A 16,951-nucleotide genomic window follows, 5' to 3' on the forward strand; every position below is an offset into this window, starting at 1 on the left:
ACATATAATAATTGGAGAGGGCTCTCAAGTGGGACTACGCAGATGTAGGCTCCAAAACGAATACATCGCGTGGCGCAAAAGGCCAAAGGTCCATAAGTAGAGACCAAGTCGAATTTCTTAAAATTGATTAGACTTATTTTTACATTTTATACTGGAAGGCTAAAAAGATATAGTAAAGAGTTTGAAAGTATGAAATAAATTCTTGTAGTTCACGATTCCAAATGGCGGAGGTCTTGGGAATTGTAAACCAATGTAAATCAAGAAATCATATGTTATTGAGAGAAACCATTCGTTTTAGGCCCAATCTCTTTATACACCGTAAGAAGGAAGTAAGATTTTGTATTGCCTTCTTTTTCTTCAAAGGTCCATAAGTACAGACCATGTTGAACTTCTTAAAATTGTTATAACTTTATTTTTAAATTTTGTTCTGGAAAGCTGAAAGGGTATACTAAAGAGTTTGAAAGTATGAAATATATTTGTACTGGGGGATCTTGAGAATTGTAAACCAATGTAGGCCCAATCATACGTTCTCAGAAGAAAAGCCACTCTTCATACACCGAAAAGACTGCACAAGTTTAATGAAGTGAACATTTCTGTTTCTTCTGTTTAAATAAGAAATTGGCACTAATTCTAGGGTAAATCCATCCTAGTATGTACCTTTATTTAGTACTTTTTTTCGCTTCGATAAAAATAACATGCATAACACATTACAAAAACAAAAGTTTAACCAGAAAGAGTGCTCTTCGATGGGCGACCATTAATAACTCCAGCGAATAAGCAGTGATATTTTTTTTGCAAAATAAACAGAAAATAAATACATACCCGTATTACAGAACTACAATGATGTATCTAAATCGGAAACTATAAGGTACTATTATAAGTCTTTCCCCCAACGGTGTCTGAGATTCCATTTCCCCTCCACCTTTTTACATATTTTTTTTATTTTTTAAATTAGGCTTTTATCTAATACTAAGACTCTTTCTCTGTTAAATTTTTCAGTTTTCATTTTTATACCCTGTACCCAAAGGGTACAAGGGTATATTAGTTTTGTGCGAGTACACATGGAACACACAGAAGGATGCTTGGTAGACCCCACAAAGTATATATATTCTTGATCAGCATGACAAGCCGAGTCGATATAGCCATGTCCGTCTGTCCGTCTGACCGTCTGTCCGTCTGTCCGTCTGTCTGTCCGTCTGTCTGTCTGTATGAACGCAAGGATCTCCGAAAGTATAAGAGCTTGAATAACCAAACTTGGTATACAGATTCTCCTGAGACCGAGAAAGGACGAGTTTGTTCATTTTTTCTGATCCACCCCCCCACTCCCCCCTATTAACGATTTTCTATAACTCCCGTAATTCTTGGAATTTTAAAATTTGGTAGTCACATTAGGTTAGTTATTATATAACCGTATAGCAAGTCTCATTATGATAGAATGATTGGAAAGAAAGTTATAGCCATATAACTAGGCCCAATGCACACATACATACATATGTACAAGTACACAAACACGCATAAGGCACGATTCTGATGTAAATGTATGCATGCATGGAATATTTTATATTTAATTTAGGTTATTAATTAAATTAATTTAGTTAATTAATTAAATTTAATTAATTAATTCATTTAATTACTTTTTTGTGGGGTAGTACAGGGTATTTCAGAGTTGAGCCTGCTCGACTTTAGCATTCCTTTCTTGTTTTTTATTAGATATTTTAAGTATTTATTTATTAGAGTTCTTCTACATTCTTAGGCTTTCCTACCTTATAAGGCTTTTTTAAAACTTTTTTAGTCTTGCCTGTTTCAAAAAGACATTTGAAATTTTGAATAAAAAACCAGAAAAAAAATACAAACCACTTTAAAAAGAGACGGTATTAGTCTTTATTTTATTAAGGAATAAAGCTTAAAAGAAAAATGATATTTGAAATGAAAAATCGGTGATAGCCTACTTGGGATTTCTCCATTTCACTCCATTTGTTCTGATCTCCAAGTTGCTTAATGAAATTTTTGAGGACCTCGTACATATCGCTTAAAATTGTTTATTCAGATATTTTGGATTTCTCTATAACTGAAGTAATTAGTATTTGATTTCGCATGTCTATATGGTTTTAATAAATGTTGAGTTTTGTCGAACCCATTCATTGGCACTGGCTAGTAGCTTGGGGTCTTTAATGAACTCCTTCTGATCGCCGTTCTGCCTGTCGGGGATGTCCTTGTGATCCTTGTTGCCACTGCCACCACCGCTGCGCACAAAACCGGCCTCGCCCTTCTTGAGGATCCCAACGGCGGCCATTTCGTGCATATTGACGGACTTATTTTCGCGAAAGTTTTCTATGCTCAGATGATCCAAAAGCTGTTCCAGACCCGCTGCACTGAGCTCGCAATTGAGAAAGTTTGCGATTCCATTTACAGCACCCGACAGGTTCAGCAGCATGTCCTCGTAGTTAAGGAAGAGGACATTGGACAGTTTCCTGTGCTCGTCCGCCTCCCGTATGTGACTATAATAGGGCAGCCAGGGATCTGTAATGCAAATAAGCTTAGTCTGGCGCTATAAATTATTATTTCCAAATAGTTACTTAGGCCATGCTGAAAGTAACGCCAATAGCGCTCAAAATCCCCCACATAGCCCTGCGTGCGAAACAGACGATTGAGATGATAATACGAGACAGCCACATCCTTGGGATTGCGTGCGACGTAAATGATCTGCAAATCGGGTGAAAATATAGCTTATAGGCACACTTCCCTGTCGAAATAATTATCTCCACCAGGCCTGCAGCCGTTTCGGAATTCGATTGAGGACATTTCTAAAAACCATTTCATTTTGAAAAACAAGTTAGTTTTTAGTTCTTCGACATTTGAAGAATTCAACAATTTCGAATGCGGAAACGGAAACGGAATTGAGGTCTGTTTCCAGTTCGAACCTTGCACTTATTTTCCATTACACTTGGTGGCAACAGTGAGAACGGGAAATGGGTTTTGATGAAACGACGCTGATTGTGTGGCAGCTCGGCTAGGGTCTGGTAACCGGGTCTAGAGATTTGCTCAATAAATTCCTGAGCAAATGTGGACTGTTTGTTTTCTGCCAAAAGCTCAGCCTTGACAGCAGCATGCATGAACAGTGGAAATCTGCAAGGAAATATTAAACAATTTTTAATAAAAGATTAAAGACAGTCTGCACCCCAACATTTTCATTAATCAAAAAAATAAAATATACTTGTGTTGGCTAGGGACTAGAAAGTTTGGTTAATGAGGGAGCGGGTCCATTCCGAAATCCGGGACAGACGGACGGACATGTCTTATTAGAATTCTCTCGTCATGCTTCACTTTATGGGGTCGGTCCTTCTGCCTGTTACATACTTTGCACAAACCTAATATACCGGGTACAGGGTATAAATATCAGCAGCTTGAATTGTTCTACCCTCTACAAATAGTCTTCCTTTAGTTCCCTACAGTTAGCGCTTACTCGAAAAATGGAAAACGTTCGGTTAACGGACGATGCTTGGCCTGCTCGAAGTTCAAATCGTTGGCCACAAGCCAGATGAGCTCCTGAGTCCAAGTAGTGCCCGAACGTGGCACGGTAACTATCCAGATATCGTCGGGCCTCGCCTCAAAGTTGTAATAATTTTCCGCCTCAGCTCTATATTTGCCGGGAAAAAAGTAACGTTCAGGTCCAACCTGCACAAAACCATCGCGTTCACCTGAAATCGAAATGAGAATATATAGTATGTCTTCTTCTTTCTTTTTTTGGGTCAAACAAACCGTGAAAATATTGCAAAAGCTCCGCATTGGTAGCCCCAACGACATCGTATATATCATAAGGAAACTTATACTTTGGCCGATCCATCGCAACAAGTAAAAACTGAAATCTCAACTCTACACGTTTCTCGCGGCTGACCAACTGATTCGGACTGACTAGACCTCCCAACTGTTTACCTCACTCCACATAAGTAATAAATGCCACACTTTCGATGCAGGTGAAAGCGGCCGGTAACCGACACTTCGACACTCCGACCCTCCCGCCACTCCGCCACCCCGCCACCCCGCCACTAGTCGATGCAGCATAAGCATTTTCATTAACGCTGGCTTTTAGGCTTGGATTTGGCGGCTTCCAGCGCTGTAAGTGCTTGGCTAAGCCGAAATGTAATGACGATAGACATACTACTATGTACTTATACATGTGTACATACCCATCTACATACCCATCTAGTTATACAAGCGCTTAAGCTATTTTAATTGGCACTAGTTTTTATACCTTGTACGCGTAGGGCAAAAGGGTATACAAGTTTTGAGCGAATGTATGTAACAGGTAGAAGATGCCCCCTTCTTCGACCCCATAAAATATATACACCTAATTCTGTTTATACACGGTAGATTGGTTCCACAAACAAACGTATAAGCAAAGACATTGATAATATGCAAAAATAGGGGAGTAGTTCCTTATCTCTAAAGAAATATATATGCAATTTTTAATTTTCAAACCGTGTTATATGAAAATCGTGTAAAAGAAGACCGTGTAAAACAGAATTAGGTGTATATTCTTAATCATCATGAAGAGATCAATCGTTCGAGACATGTCCGTCTGTATGAACGCCTGGATTTTTAAAACGACTGAGCGCACATTAGTAAAACTTGGTATGTGGACGCTTCTAGGCTCTATAAAACTCGAGTTTATTTTATTTTTTTGATTCCCCACCTTCCTCTCACGCTACAGAATTTCATCAATACTGTCCCCATTTCAAACGCTACATAAACCAAACTGCACACGTAATCCTATACAATTATCTACCTTTCTTTCAAATTTCATCCTAATCAATTAATTCTGGCGAAACAATTTTACTCCAGCACCACTGCCTACAAACTACAGCATCAAGTTGGCTCTTCTTCTTCTTTTTATACCCTGTACTCGTAGGGTAAATAGGGTATATTAGGTTTGTGCAAAGTTTATGTAACATACAGAAGGAAGCATCTCCGACCCCATCAAGTATATATATTCTTGATCAGCCTGACGAGAGAAATCGTTCGAGACATGTCCGTCCGTCCGTCTGTGCGTCTGTATGAACGCCTGGATTTTGGAAACGGCTGAGCGCACATTAGTAAAACTTGGTATGTGCACGCCTAGAAGGCGCTATACATCTCGAGTTTATTTTATTTTTTTGATTTCTCACGCTACAGAATTTCATCAATAATGTCCACATTTCAAACGCTACATAAACCAAACTGCACTCGTAATCCTATACAATTATCTACCTTTCTACTCAAAGTTTTACAAGTTGGCTCTCCTTCTTCTTTTTGCTTCTGTTAGGGGCAGAAGTTTGTCTGGCTACAGAGTATTTCACTGTCGGGCTTGCTTGACTGTAGCGCTCTGTCTTGATTTGTTTTTTTATTACCTAAGCACACCACATGGAAACCACTCGAAAATTGTGGAAATTGGGGGGCAAGGTCGGTCGCACTGCTGAGAATCTCTTAATATCATAACAGCTTGCATTTATCATGTGTGGTAGAAAAATCGTTGTTACACAAGTATATTCATAAAATCTTTTAAAAATAACACAAAAATTTAAAAGTATTCATTTGGGAGGGGTGGGGGGTTGGGGGAGGGTATGGGTTGGTGTGGTTAGAGTCCTACTATTTGGATACAATTGTCTTGAAAACAGTCGGTCGCTTATGCACTGGCAATTGGCGATAGCAATAGCTCTTAATGCTATCCAGATCGAGATTCGCATCTGGGGAGACAATGCAAATGACGCCCAGACGATGACCCCATAGTTTATTTGGTATACCCAGGACGGCCACATCCTTAATGCTGGGATGTGTGATGAGAACCTTTTTAATTTCCGAACCGTAAATTTTGTAGCCTCCAACGGTGAATACATCGTTCGATTTGCTCAGAAACTGGAAGCCACCGTTTTGATAGGCACAGATATCGTTAGTCTTAAAGAATCCGTCTGCCAATTTTTCGGTATTATCACTCTGATTGAGATAGTTTGAGGAAACGCCATCGCCCGCTATTTGTAGCTCCCCAATGGCCGCATTAACGAGCTGTGATGGCAACGGATTCTCCTCCTCACAGGTCGGCGGCTCTTTCGGTGAAGGTGAAGCGGCTGTGCCGTCGCTCTTCAGATCGTTCAGCAAGCTCTGGCGTTTTATCAGAGTCTTACCACTGTTGTCCATCAGACGCACCGATACGCCCGGCAAAGGTAAGCCCAAGCTGCCCGGACGATACTCGACAGCTGGCACGGGTGCCGAGGCTGCCGGAGCTGGCGCCGGAGCTGCCGTTGCTGCGGTGGCGGTGGATGGTGGATCGGTCTCGCAATGCTCCTTGATGGGGTGTCCCAGCACCAGACCCGTCTCTAGCATGCCATAAAACTCGTAAATATTCTGCCCTGTGATCTCACGCCAGCGATGAAAGACCGGATCCGGCAGCAGAGCAAAGGCGGTACCCATAAGGCGGATCTTAGTCTTGCAATGATTCATAATATACTCCACCATGCGCTGATCCTGCGCAAACATCTTATCATATTCGGCTATCAGTTGCTTATAGATGATGGGCATGGCCATAAACAGGGACACTCGCTGCTTACAGGGACTATTGATGCCCAACAAGGCGCTCCAGGCCGTGTGGCTATCGAAATTCTGCTGCAATATCAGATTACCGCCAATGCTAAGGAGTGCCCCGAAGGCGGCCTGCATGCGATTAATGGAGATGAGGGGGAAGAGGCAGTCGCCGGCACGCAGACGCCAGCTGGCAATGAGGGAACGTTGCTGGGCATCAACATTCCGATGGGTAAGGACCACAGCCTTTTGATTGTTGGAGCAGTCCGGGGTGTAGAGCAGCATGGCCGAGGACTTGGCATAGAACTCATTGGGTAGGGTGCTTTCGGTTAAGACTGTGCCTTTGGTGCCCACCAGCTGCTTGGCATACACCGTGGTCGAGGAGACGCTCTCCAATGTTGGCACAAAATCATGATCCACTATTATAATGGCCGTCTCTAGGACTTGGGCCAGCTCCTGAACGGTAACCTCGCACTCGGGTGTTCCTATTATCAGTTTAGTCTTACAATTCTCGGCCTGACGACGTAGCTGGTCATGAGGTCCGTTCTGATCTACAGGTACGGCCACCTGTCCCGATATCCATATACCCCACTGGATAATCAGCCACATGGCGTTGTTGGGACTCAGAAAGACAACGTTCGATTGTGAGGCGCTGCCTGAAATGTGTGATCCACAATAAAAATAAATGATCAGAACATACGAGTTTGTCATTAATTACCGCAAATATTGGAAATTTGTATCGAAAGCTTCTTGGCAGTTACATAGAGTTGGAAATACGTGAACTCCCCAACAACATCCTTAATGGCTATTTCGTCTGGGAAGAGCATTGCCTTCTTAAAGGTTGGCACCACCAAATTGCTCTTCTCATCCTCCACATAACTCTTGCGCAGCTTCTCTATAAAGGTGTCCTGCGGGGATGAGGGAGGGAGTGGAAGAACCGTTCTGAACCGTTCTAAATCGGTCATAGTTCTTACCTTATGTATCAGCTCGGTAGCACAAAAGCGCACCAAAGATTTCAACGGCTTTAGTCTTCGAAAGCGTCGCACAACCAGCATTTTGCAGAGTCTTCCTCTCTATTATTTAGTCTCACAGTAAAATTACTTTTTTTTTTGTTAATTTTAAATCTTGTTTTCTGTTTCGCAATAAAATTAAATAGAAATTAGTATCGTTAACGACACGAGATATCAATCGCAGAGCCTGCTATGCGCAATAGTGTTTGACTTCAATTGATAACTTTCTGATAACTTTTGGTATTATTGTATTATACCTTTAGAAAGGGCGTTACTTTCGAAAGAACTCGACTACCCTGCCCTGTACTCGAACGTCAACCAAACAAATGAAATTATCAGCAAAGTTTCGAGCGATGCTAACTTTACTTTCAAAGTAGGTTAGGCTATTTTATATTTGTAAACATGAATTGTTAAGGCGCTCATCTGAATGCACAGATTCTACGCTTATATTAAAAATAGAAAACTATATATAATTACAACTAAAACTTGTAGTTAGTTTTCTTAAAATTGAATATTTATAATCCAGAGACTTGAAACTTCTGTGAAGAATATGTTAGAATATTAAAACTATATCGACACGACTATAAAGTCTTTAAGTTATTGCCGTCAACCAAATACTTTTCAGCTTTGTAGTTTAGCTGGGTGTTTCTTGGGAAAGAATTAGAGTTGGTTCAGTCCCGTCCGCACTATGTAGTTCCAATGACCAGGTTTAAAATAGAAAGATACTTCGTTTTAGTTTCTCTAGTAAGAAGAGAAAGATCTTTCCACATACATACATAATTGAAAAAACTGCAGAATAGAGGAACAACTTAAAGAGCTGTCAAAAAAGTAAAATAAATTCGTATAGACTAGGGACTAGGAACGTCTGCATACCAAGTTTGGTTTATGTACGCTCAGCCGTTTCCGAAATCTAGGCGTTCATCCAGACAGACGGACAAGCATGTCTAGATCGATTACTCTTGTCGTGCTGATTCAGAATATATGTATATACTTAATGGGGTCGGAGATGCTTCCTTCTGTTACATACTTACATACTTTGCACAAACCTAAGATACCCTTTTTACCCTACGGGTACAGGGTATAAAAACAAGAATTGGCTTTCAACAAACGAACCTTGAACATTTATTAACAATGAAAGCTGCAAATCAGTTTTGAAACAAATATTAACACAAGCCAGAGCTGCAATAAGAGATTTGTAATCTGTTCCAATAAATTCATCAACATTTAAAAACAGATATTTCATTTTGTATTTTTTATATTTTATTTTTATTTTTTGTTTTTTTTTTTTTTGTTTTTTTGTTGTTGTGTGTTTCTTTATTGACATAAATCGAGTTCGAAGAAAAAAACATGTACAATTAAAATGTAACTAAAACTAAAGTAGTGTTTGCCACAATTTGGTAAGCTACCAAGAATCGAAATCGATATCGTCTGGAATGGAATGGAAAACAACGCAGTGATCAGCCGACCCAACTAGAATGCAAACATTAACACCTACAGTCGTGTGTAGATATAAGTAATATAGTCGCTGCAGATTGTTACTACAAGTATGTACACAACATTTTTTAAGGACATTTTTGTTCTGTTTTCTTTCGTTTTTTTTTTTTTTTTTTTTTGGCCAACTCTTATGTGAGAAAAGTCATCTCTGTGTTTACAACTTTGAGTTTAATTCGGCGTGTGTGCTTCCACGCACACACACTCATACACACATCCATATATATGCACACACATACATATGCAACTAAACACGACCCTCATCATTATTAACAGTAGAATCACAGATTATGAATTTAACAAATTTGAATTATACAAAAAAAAAAGCACTTATCTGTCAATTAAGAGCAAATGCAACATTATCTGAGCAATAACATTTGTCGATTACAAATAAATCGTATAATTATGAAAATAATAGTTATATGGCAGACACATAATAGTCAATGAATTGAGCAGCATTTAAAATTTTGCACAAATTGTTTAAAAACTGAAACCTCTCTCCACCAAATACTTTTACCAGTTACTATCGAGGGCTCTGGTTAACAAAAATAATTTGGCAATGCGGCCTGAAATACGAGCAAATCCTATGGCATACATATGTTAGTGAAAATTCACTTAAAAATTAGACTATTTAAGTACTGAATTGCAATATACATTTGTTCATAATATAAATGGAATTTTGATATCGAGTCGTATCAATCAAAGATTATCATTCATAACGAAACGGCAAACAGGTTTTCGCTCGATTAACATTTTAAAACTCTCTACAGAAATTCTGAAATAGCTCTCGACTTTAAAGCTTCCTACTATTCTTTTTAGTCTACAAAATCAAAAAAATTGATAAAAAAAAAAATTGTGACTTTTGCTTGATTTTCCATCATCTTCCCTAAGCCATCAACCATCGTATAACTCTTTTTTTCTATGGGCTTTACTGGTGTTTGTAATCCATCATCTTCTTAGGCCATGCCATCATCTTTCATTCAAAAAAGAATTTGGGATTAATGAAAAAGTGTCGATCCCATAAAATCTTTTATATAAAGAAGAAATAGCGTTAAAAATCTTTAAAATCTTCCAAACAAATCTCAAGTGAAATAAAAAACAACTCCTGAGAAAATTGGTCTAAAGAGATCGTTAGATAGAAGAAATGTGTAGATGATCTTTGTTTCCTATAATTGTATAATTTTTGCAGCTCCATCGCCCAACATTTCGTCTACCTTAGCTGGCCTTTACATTAGAATGACAAACTGGCGCTACTTTTTTCACATTTTGTTCCGCTCACAATATCCGGTTTAAATTGTGATAAACGATATTGGGCTTATTCAGAGATTTCGATTTTAAGCGTTTGAAAAATTATGAAACAAGGAATTCTTCTTTGTTATTTGCGATACAATTTCAACCATTAAATGGCGGTTTTTCTTTCCCCTAACTAAAAAACACTTTAATCAGACATTAAGAGAACTGGCCTTAAAGCTACAATTTAGTTTCCTTTCGTATTTCATTCCGCATGCCTTTGAAATCCAATTGTCACTTGCTCTTTCAACAATAAGATTGCCATCTCTTTCTTCTCTCTTCTTTCGGAAAACAATAAAAAAAATATCTATTATAATAATAGTTATAAAAAAAAGTGTTTCACTTATATTCGAAATGTGTGCTTTACAAGAGATTACTTTCCCCACTAACCTTGCTCCGCACCGAACCGAACCGCCCCGTCACACCCCACCCCACCCTTTCAGTACTCTCCAGACCGACCTTCACGAATCTTACACTCTCTTGGGCTTGCTAACGATGGTATAATTGAGGCCATTATAGCTGCGATGATCCAGGGAATGGTCGTTGCTCTTGTTCGATGTGGGCGTTGTGGGCGTGGTACAGTTGCTGACCATCGTTCTGGTGGGAAACATGGATTCGGTCGCATTGTTGTTGTTGCTTGAGATTCCGATGGTTGCAGTCACATTATTATTGTTGTTGTTGCTGCTGCTGCTGCTGCTGGCGGTGGTGGTGGTGGTGTTGGAGGAGATGGATTTTCGGAGTACACCGTAGCCCAAATGGCTGTCATCAGCCTTGCGAAAGCTTTCGGTGTCGGGACTAGCGATCAGTTCGTATTCATTCGGAGGCGGTGGACTGCAGCGCAAGCGATTATTGGGCGGTGTAACATTAACAATGGTCTTGTAGCCGCTGGAAGTTTTATTGTTGGGTGAGAAAAAGTCGAGGCGATCGTATGTGGAATCAGCAGCTGTTGCCGCTGCCCCCACACTGACCACACCGACACCAACACCGACACCCACACTGCCCTCACCAATGTCAATGTCTATGATTTTGGGTGTTGTGTTGGTGGGGGGAGTCGGCACCTCCTTGCGTTTGTCGCGCTGCGATTGGGAACGCTGGCGGACAAACTCATTCTCGCATAGAATTTGTGGAATGCGTTCGCAATGCTTGACATCGCCGACGCCGCGCGTCTTCCACGCATCGGTTATATTCTCGATGCATTCGTAATCGCGTTCGAGCATTGTTTTGGCACTTTCGTTGCGTAATGGCAGATCGGGGGGATTGGCTGGATGGGCTGCGTGGTTGGTGTTTGATGATGACGAGCGGGACGTCATCTCTGGTGATGGCGGTTGAAGCATCACAGCCGAGCCGCTATTCTTATTGTTCGCATCCGATGGCGACGATGTGGTTATGGCAACGGGTTCGTATTTCACAATGTTCTTGAATTTATCACAAAGGATTTGGCCAGCTGGGCTGCTCGCGCTTCCAACGCTCAGCTTGTCCAGCGGAGCAGGCAACTTGCGTGGCGGTTTGTTCGGAATGTGTTTCAATTGGGGCGGCAGTGGTGGCGGCACCGAAACACTGCTGGCATTACCGCCAACGCCACTGGCATTGCCCGCAAAGTTATTTAGCGAATCGTTGGAGGATATAAAACCTCGCAACGAAATGCAGCTTTGTGTGGAATTGATTTCGAATTCGCCGCCATGCTGATTCGATGGCGACGGTGGCAGTGGACTACGAGAGCCCGGTTCCATGCAGGCAGCAGCACTGAAATGGTTCTCGCCACACTCAATGCTGCTCAAGCTGTCGCCACTGATCAGTTTCTTCATGGACTTCATTTTGGCGGACATGCAGCGAAACACCTCCTGCGGATTGCTGTGATCCAACGTGAAGACACCCTCGCCTGTCGTGCATTTCCGTCCCGCCTCGAAGGTGAATTTTCCATCGCGATACCCATACTTTCGTATGAAGCGATATGGCCACATGGCGATAGTCACATTCAGGTCTTCCGATTTCAGCTGCAGCTCTGTGGGCGTCATTTGCAGCATATATGTGCGCGGCTCGATGTTGCATCGTATGGAGGCCTCTGAGGGTATGAGCGTAATGATAAACAGACCATCCTGTAATTAAAAAAAAAAGAAATCAGTTTGTAAATGCGCATAATTAAGGTGAATTCTTCGAAAAGACTCCAATTAGAGCTTCTTAGTGATAAGATAAGTAGATAATCTAGTTTACTTATTCAGTGCAAGCGGGAAAGATAATTATGAATATGCTGCGCGTATCGGATTGAAGATTAAAGATTTAACTAATATAATACAAACTGGAAAGAAAATCAAGAATATGCTGGTCCTATAGGATTGACGATTAAAGATCTAACTTCTCTTTAAATAAGAATAGTTTTCGGAACAAGTTTGCTCTGTTTTCTCTCTTTTACATTGAAGATTAAAGATTTAACATCTCTTCTCTTTAAATAAGAAATGTTTTCATCTGTTTTCTCTATTTTAAATTTGGGATAATTTAACAATGCATAGATTATTGTTTTCTCGTCCTGCTAACTTCACTGAAATCCTTCCCTTTCTCAAAGATACTGTACTACACTATTTCTTCTACTTTAATGCTCATCGGCTTATAGCTCTTCTGTAGCGTATTGTAAAGTTTTGATTACATATGTCGAAGTCTTGATTAGTTAGGTTATGGATTATGATGTTTTATTTTGAAAAAATTAAACAAATATTTTTATACTTCAGTTAGTTCAGAATAGAGATCACAAATTTGGGTGAAAAAATTGAGAGCCATATTATACCGTTAATTTCAAGCTTTGAAAGCGTATTCCGAGGGTTCAATTATGTGTGGCTGCTGTTGTAATGTTCAGAGGCTTTTCTGTCAAAAAATCACATTCGAAATTTCACGTACAACTTGTAATTTGAGGTAAACAGAATGGACAGATGTATAAAAAGGTGAGTTGAGATGTGTAAAATTAATGATGGTTATTTATTGATCGGTTTTGGGTTCCAAAGCCAAAGAGAGTCCAAGAAACCAAAATATACATTGGAAGCATTTGATGCGCTTCTGCAGTGTTCCAGCGCAGTTGAGGTACATATACCGGAGAAGCCAGCGGTAGCGCCTCTATCGCAATTTACGCCAAGAACACAACACTGGAAGAGCCATCCAGTGCCGGAGCGACGCACTCTAATGCACCTACTGCTGAACATGTATCTGCACAATATTCGACCCACGTTGATTGTGATGGTCGATGGCAAGCAGTATTTCTGCCACACAATGGTGTTGCGGATTATCTCGAAATTTATTAGAAGCTTAAAACAATCCCATGTCCTAAACTTGCCCTCCTCGAAGGTGTCGGCACGCGCCTTTGTCGCCATCTATCGTTGGGCCCTGGACCCGTGTGAGGATCTTTCATATGCCATGTTCATGGATATCTTTCGAGCCGCAATGTTTTTGCGCATCGATGAACTTGTCACGCAGTCCTGGATGTTGCTCGATGTGAATGCCAAAGAGGAGGATAGAGCCCTCTTGCTATACGAGGCCGGCAATAAAATCTCATTTAATATGGAGGACACACTATTTGGGCGCATCAATTGCATCTTTCTGACATATGTGGCCAGCCTGGAGTTTGCGCACCTGCCAATCAAGTCCCTAAAAAACCTTCTCTATCGCGGCACAATTGCGGTAAACAGTGAAATGGAGGTATGATATTGATAATGGATAGATAACCCTGCACCCACAACGAGCTAAGCCGTTAGAATAGAATGTTTCCTATTTAAAAAAGATATAACAAAGCGGATGATTTCTAAATTAGGCATAGGAACGAAAAGTATAGGAAAAGTATTCGTTCTGCTGATCAAGAATCAATATTACGATCTATAGAAAAATGTAGCCAATAAGAGTTTTCTATGCTTTCAAATTGTAAGCACTATAGAAACTCATAATTGACAAGAAAAGCATACACCATTTAGACATGATTAGAATTCTATTCCCTTTGGCTGCAGGGTATTTATTTTTCTCCCTCTGGCAGGCAACTTTGGACGACGTTCTTTGCATTTTTCAGGTTTTTATGGCTGTGATGATGTGGTTGGCACACGATTGGGACAAGCGCAAACCTTTGGCAGTGGAGGTTATGCAATGTGTCCGTTTTGAACTGCTGCCATTTATGTTTCTATTGACATTTCGTAAGCGGCGCGATTGCAGTCATCTAGAGGAACTGATAACCATTGAGGGGATTTCTAGCATGTTTCTCAAAGGCCTAGACGATTCGTGAGAAGTTGCATATCCATATATAAATATATATATTCAGTATTTGTTTGATTGCAGCATGAATTGGTCGGGGAAGTACCAGGGACGAATGGCACAGAGTGATTGCGCACGGAAATGGATTTACGATCGTAAATGTTCCTACCATCATAGTCTTGGCTGCAAAAAAATATTATTTCTAACCTATGGGATGTTCCTAAACTATTTGCATATGTTGCAAGATGAACCACAACATTGGCGCACTCTAGTTCCCTACGATTCTGAGAGTATTGTGTGTTGTATGACAAAGTCCAGGAATCTTAACGAAATTAGTACCACAAATACGAATAGGCCGGAACCGTTATACACCATAGAAATGTGATATGCAGCTTAAAAATTATACTGTGTTGGTTACTTGTTGTTTGTTCACAGTTCTTTCCTCCTTCTCTCCCTATATATTAATATATGTATACTAAAATATATCGTTTTGTATATAATTGTAGAAAACTATATTACTTACAAATGAGCTACAATACAGATCGTTATCCTCCTCGATGGCACCATGTGAGGCATGGACGACGGTATTATCGCAAAAGGCCACTGTTTGCAGAGCCGTCACCCAATCCTTGAGCTCCTCATCAGTCGTTGTGTTTAGAGTTAGAGTGCCATTGCGTTTAACAATCTGTATTAGATTTGATGGCGTCTGCTCCTGTGTTATTTTCACACAATTCTCGAGTGTGAATATTTTCGGATTCTTATCATCTTTGTTCTCACAAATTTCAAGGCGTGCAATGCCATGACGACTGGCCTTGAATAGGAGACAATATCGGCTGGCTGCTTTCTGCAATATAATTAGTTGTTAGTATTATTATTATTTTGCATTATTTGCGAAAGCCCTAAAGAAAATAAACATTGCAAATGCAGATCACATTTCCAAACAATGTGTGTCAGCAAATTAGCAAATGGCAAGCCAATCCTTTTCACATTCATGAAAATGTAGAGGGTCGGAAAGAGTCGAGCAAGCAAATATTATGTGTGAGTGTGATTGAAAAACTCATTTCATGTGTATTGCTATTTTATTTATGGCCAAAGACCCAATCATCAAGCGCTTTAGTGCTGTGTTAATGAAGTTTCAAGTTGGACTTACATAACTTGAAATTATTTTAGTATTTTTGTGTTTATTTGCTTTTTTTGCGAGACTGGAAGAGCCATAAATACAATAGAAGTTTTGCATACATATGTTCATGTACGTATGTATGTATGTCCGTATGTAGATTTGTTTGTTTGTTTTTATTCATACATACATATATGTATGTATATATGTAGTATGTACAGACATTGCTCAAGCATTTCCTGTGATATGGACATGAGTACATAAACACACACAGCCCCACCAAAACATGCACGGATAAAATCGCACATTCAACATGTGTGTAGAAAGATACTTGGGAATGGGTACGGGCGGTTATATGTATGTATGTATGTAGGTATGTCGCCTATATGCGCATGCCTGTGCGTATGTGTGTTTTATTTGTTTGTATTGGTTACCACACAGGCGCGCACACGCAAACCGAAAATATGTTCGGCATATACTATGTATGTACGAACATACAGACATACATACATATGTACCTTATGCTTCATTTGTATGCAACAAGTATTTCATGCACATGCAAATACACATACATACATCCTTACATATGTACATACATACATATGTATATATGTATGTATATTTGAATTTCAGAGGCGCCCCCGCCACACCACATGCTTGCTACAAGCACAACAAGTCCTGGTTTAATGCGCAAATAGGCGCAGGCAAACGTACAATTTCTCAAGAAATTTGTAGTTTTTTGAATAATTTGTTTTCATTATTATGCGCACATTGTATTTGTGGGGGATTGGCTGCCCTGCCTTGCCTTGCTTGCGCTTGCAAGGCGCAAAAGGCAGCGCACTTACCTTTTTCGAGATGCGATTTAGCGAAAATCCAGTTTGTGTTGGAACATTAAGATATCCAGCCAAAACAGGTATTTCAACATCCATTCTGTTGAGCCGTCGTCGTCAATATCAAATGCTCTTGCTCTTTGATGGGCTCCAACAACAATCCCGTCGAATTTATGAATCACACGATTTTGAAAACAGTTCAAATTTGTTCGCATGTGCAACGAGATTCCACTTCATATTTACATTTCGCAGCAATTTCAAAAAAATTCGTAATTTAATATAAATAAATAAACGTTGAGAATTACCACAAGCAGCCAGCCAGCTTTATTTATTTATGCGCCCAGAGCTGTGTTGGCGCTGCTATCGAATTTTCTAGAGATGAAGGCCTCTGGCTATCGAGTGGTGGATAGATCGCGGCCTATCGATCTAATCTGCTTAAG

General features: G+C 40.1%; 3 protein-coding genes across 3 annotated transcripts; all 3 read right to left on the bottom strand.

The window, feature by feature from the left end:
• Window positions 1-2,025: 2,025 nt before the first annotated feature.
• Window positions 2,026-3,853, bottom strand: LOC115629690 (sulfotransferase 1C4). Its single transcript, XM_030526210.1, has 5 exons — window positions 3,760-3,853; window positions 3,464-3,698; window positions 2,922-3,126; window positions 2,577-2,703; window positions 2,026-2,520 (listed from the first exon to the last, which is right to left on the bottom strand). The coding sequence occupies exons 1-5, from the start codon at window positions 3,842-3,844 to the stop codon at window positions 2,099-2,101; spliced, it is 1,074 nt and encodes a 357-aa protein (XP_030382070.1). The 5' UTR covers window positions 3,845-3,853; the 3' UTR covers window positions 2,026-2,098.
• Window positions 3,854-5,569: 1,716 nt separating this feature from the next.
• Window positions 5,570-7,662, bottom strand: LOC115629688 (malonate--CoA ligase ACSF3, mitochondrial). Its single transcript, XM_030526208.1, has 3 exons — window positions 7,527-7,662; window positions 7,271-7,460; window positions 5,570-7,208 (listed from the first exon to the last, which is right to left on the bottom strand). Exons 1-3 carry the CDS (start codon window positions 7,605-7,607, stop codon window positions 5,626-5,628), a joined length of 1,854 nt encoding a protein of 617 aa, XP_030382068.1. The 5' UTR covers window positions 7,608-7,662; the 3' UTR covers window positions 5,570-5,625.
• Window positions 7,663-10,791: 3,129 nt separating this feature from the next.
• LOC115629660 lies at window positions 10,792-16,803 on the bottom strand. Its single transcript, XM_030526174.1, has 3 exons — window positions 16,527-16,803; window positions 15,088-15,408; window positions 10,792-12,439 (listed from the first exon to the last, which is right to left on the bottom strand). The coding sequence occupies exons 1-3, from the start codon at window positions 16,608-16,610 to the stop codon at window positions 10,814-10,816; spliced, it is 2,031 nt and encodes a 676-aa protein (XP_030382034.1). The 5' UTR covers window positions 16,611-16,803; the 3' UTR covers window positions 10,792-10,813.
• Window positions 16,804-16,951: the final 148 nt, after the last annotated feature.

The sequence above is a fragment of the Scaptodrosophila lebanonensis genome, unplaced genomic scaffold (assembly GCF_003285725.1).
Source record: "Scaptodrosophila lebanonensis strain 11010-0011.00,11010-0021.00 unplaced genomic scaffold, SlebRS2 tig00000161-arrow-arrow-pilon, whole genome shotgun sequence".
Taxonomy (NCBI): domain Eukaryota; kingdom Metazoa; phylum Arthropoda; class Insecta; order Diptera; family Drosophilidae; genus Scaptodrosophila; species Scaptodrosophila lebanonensis.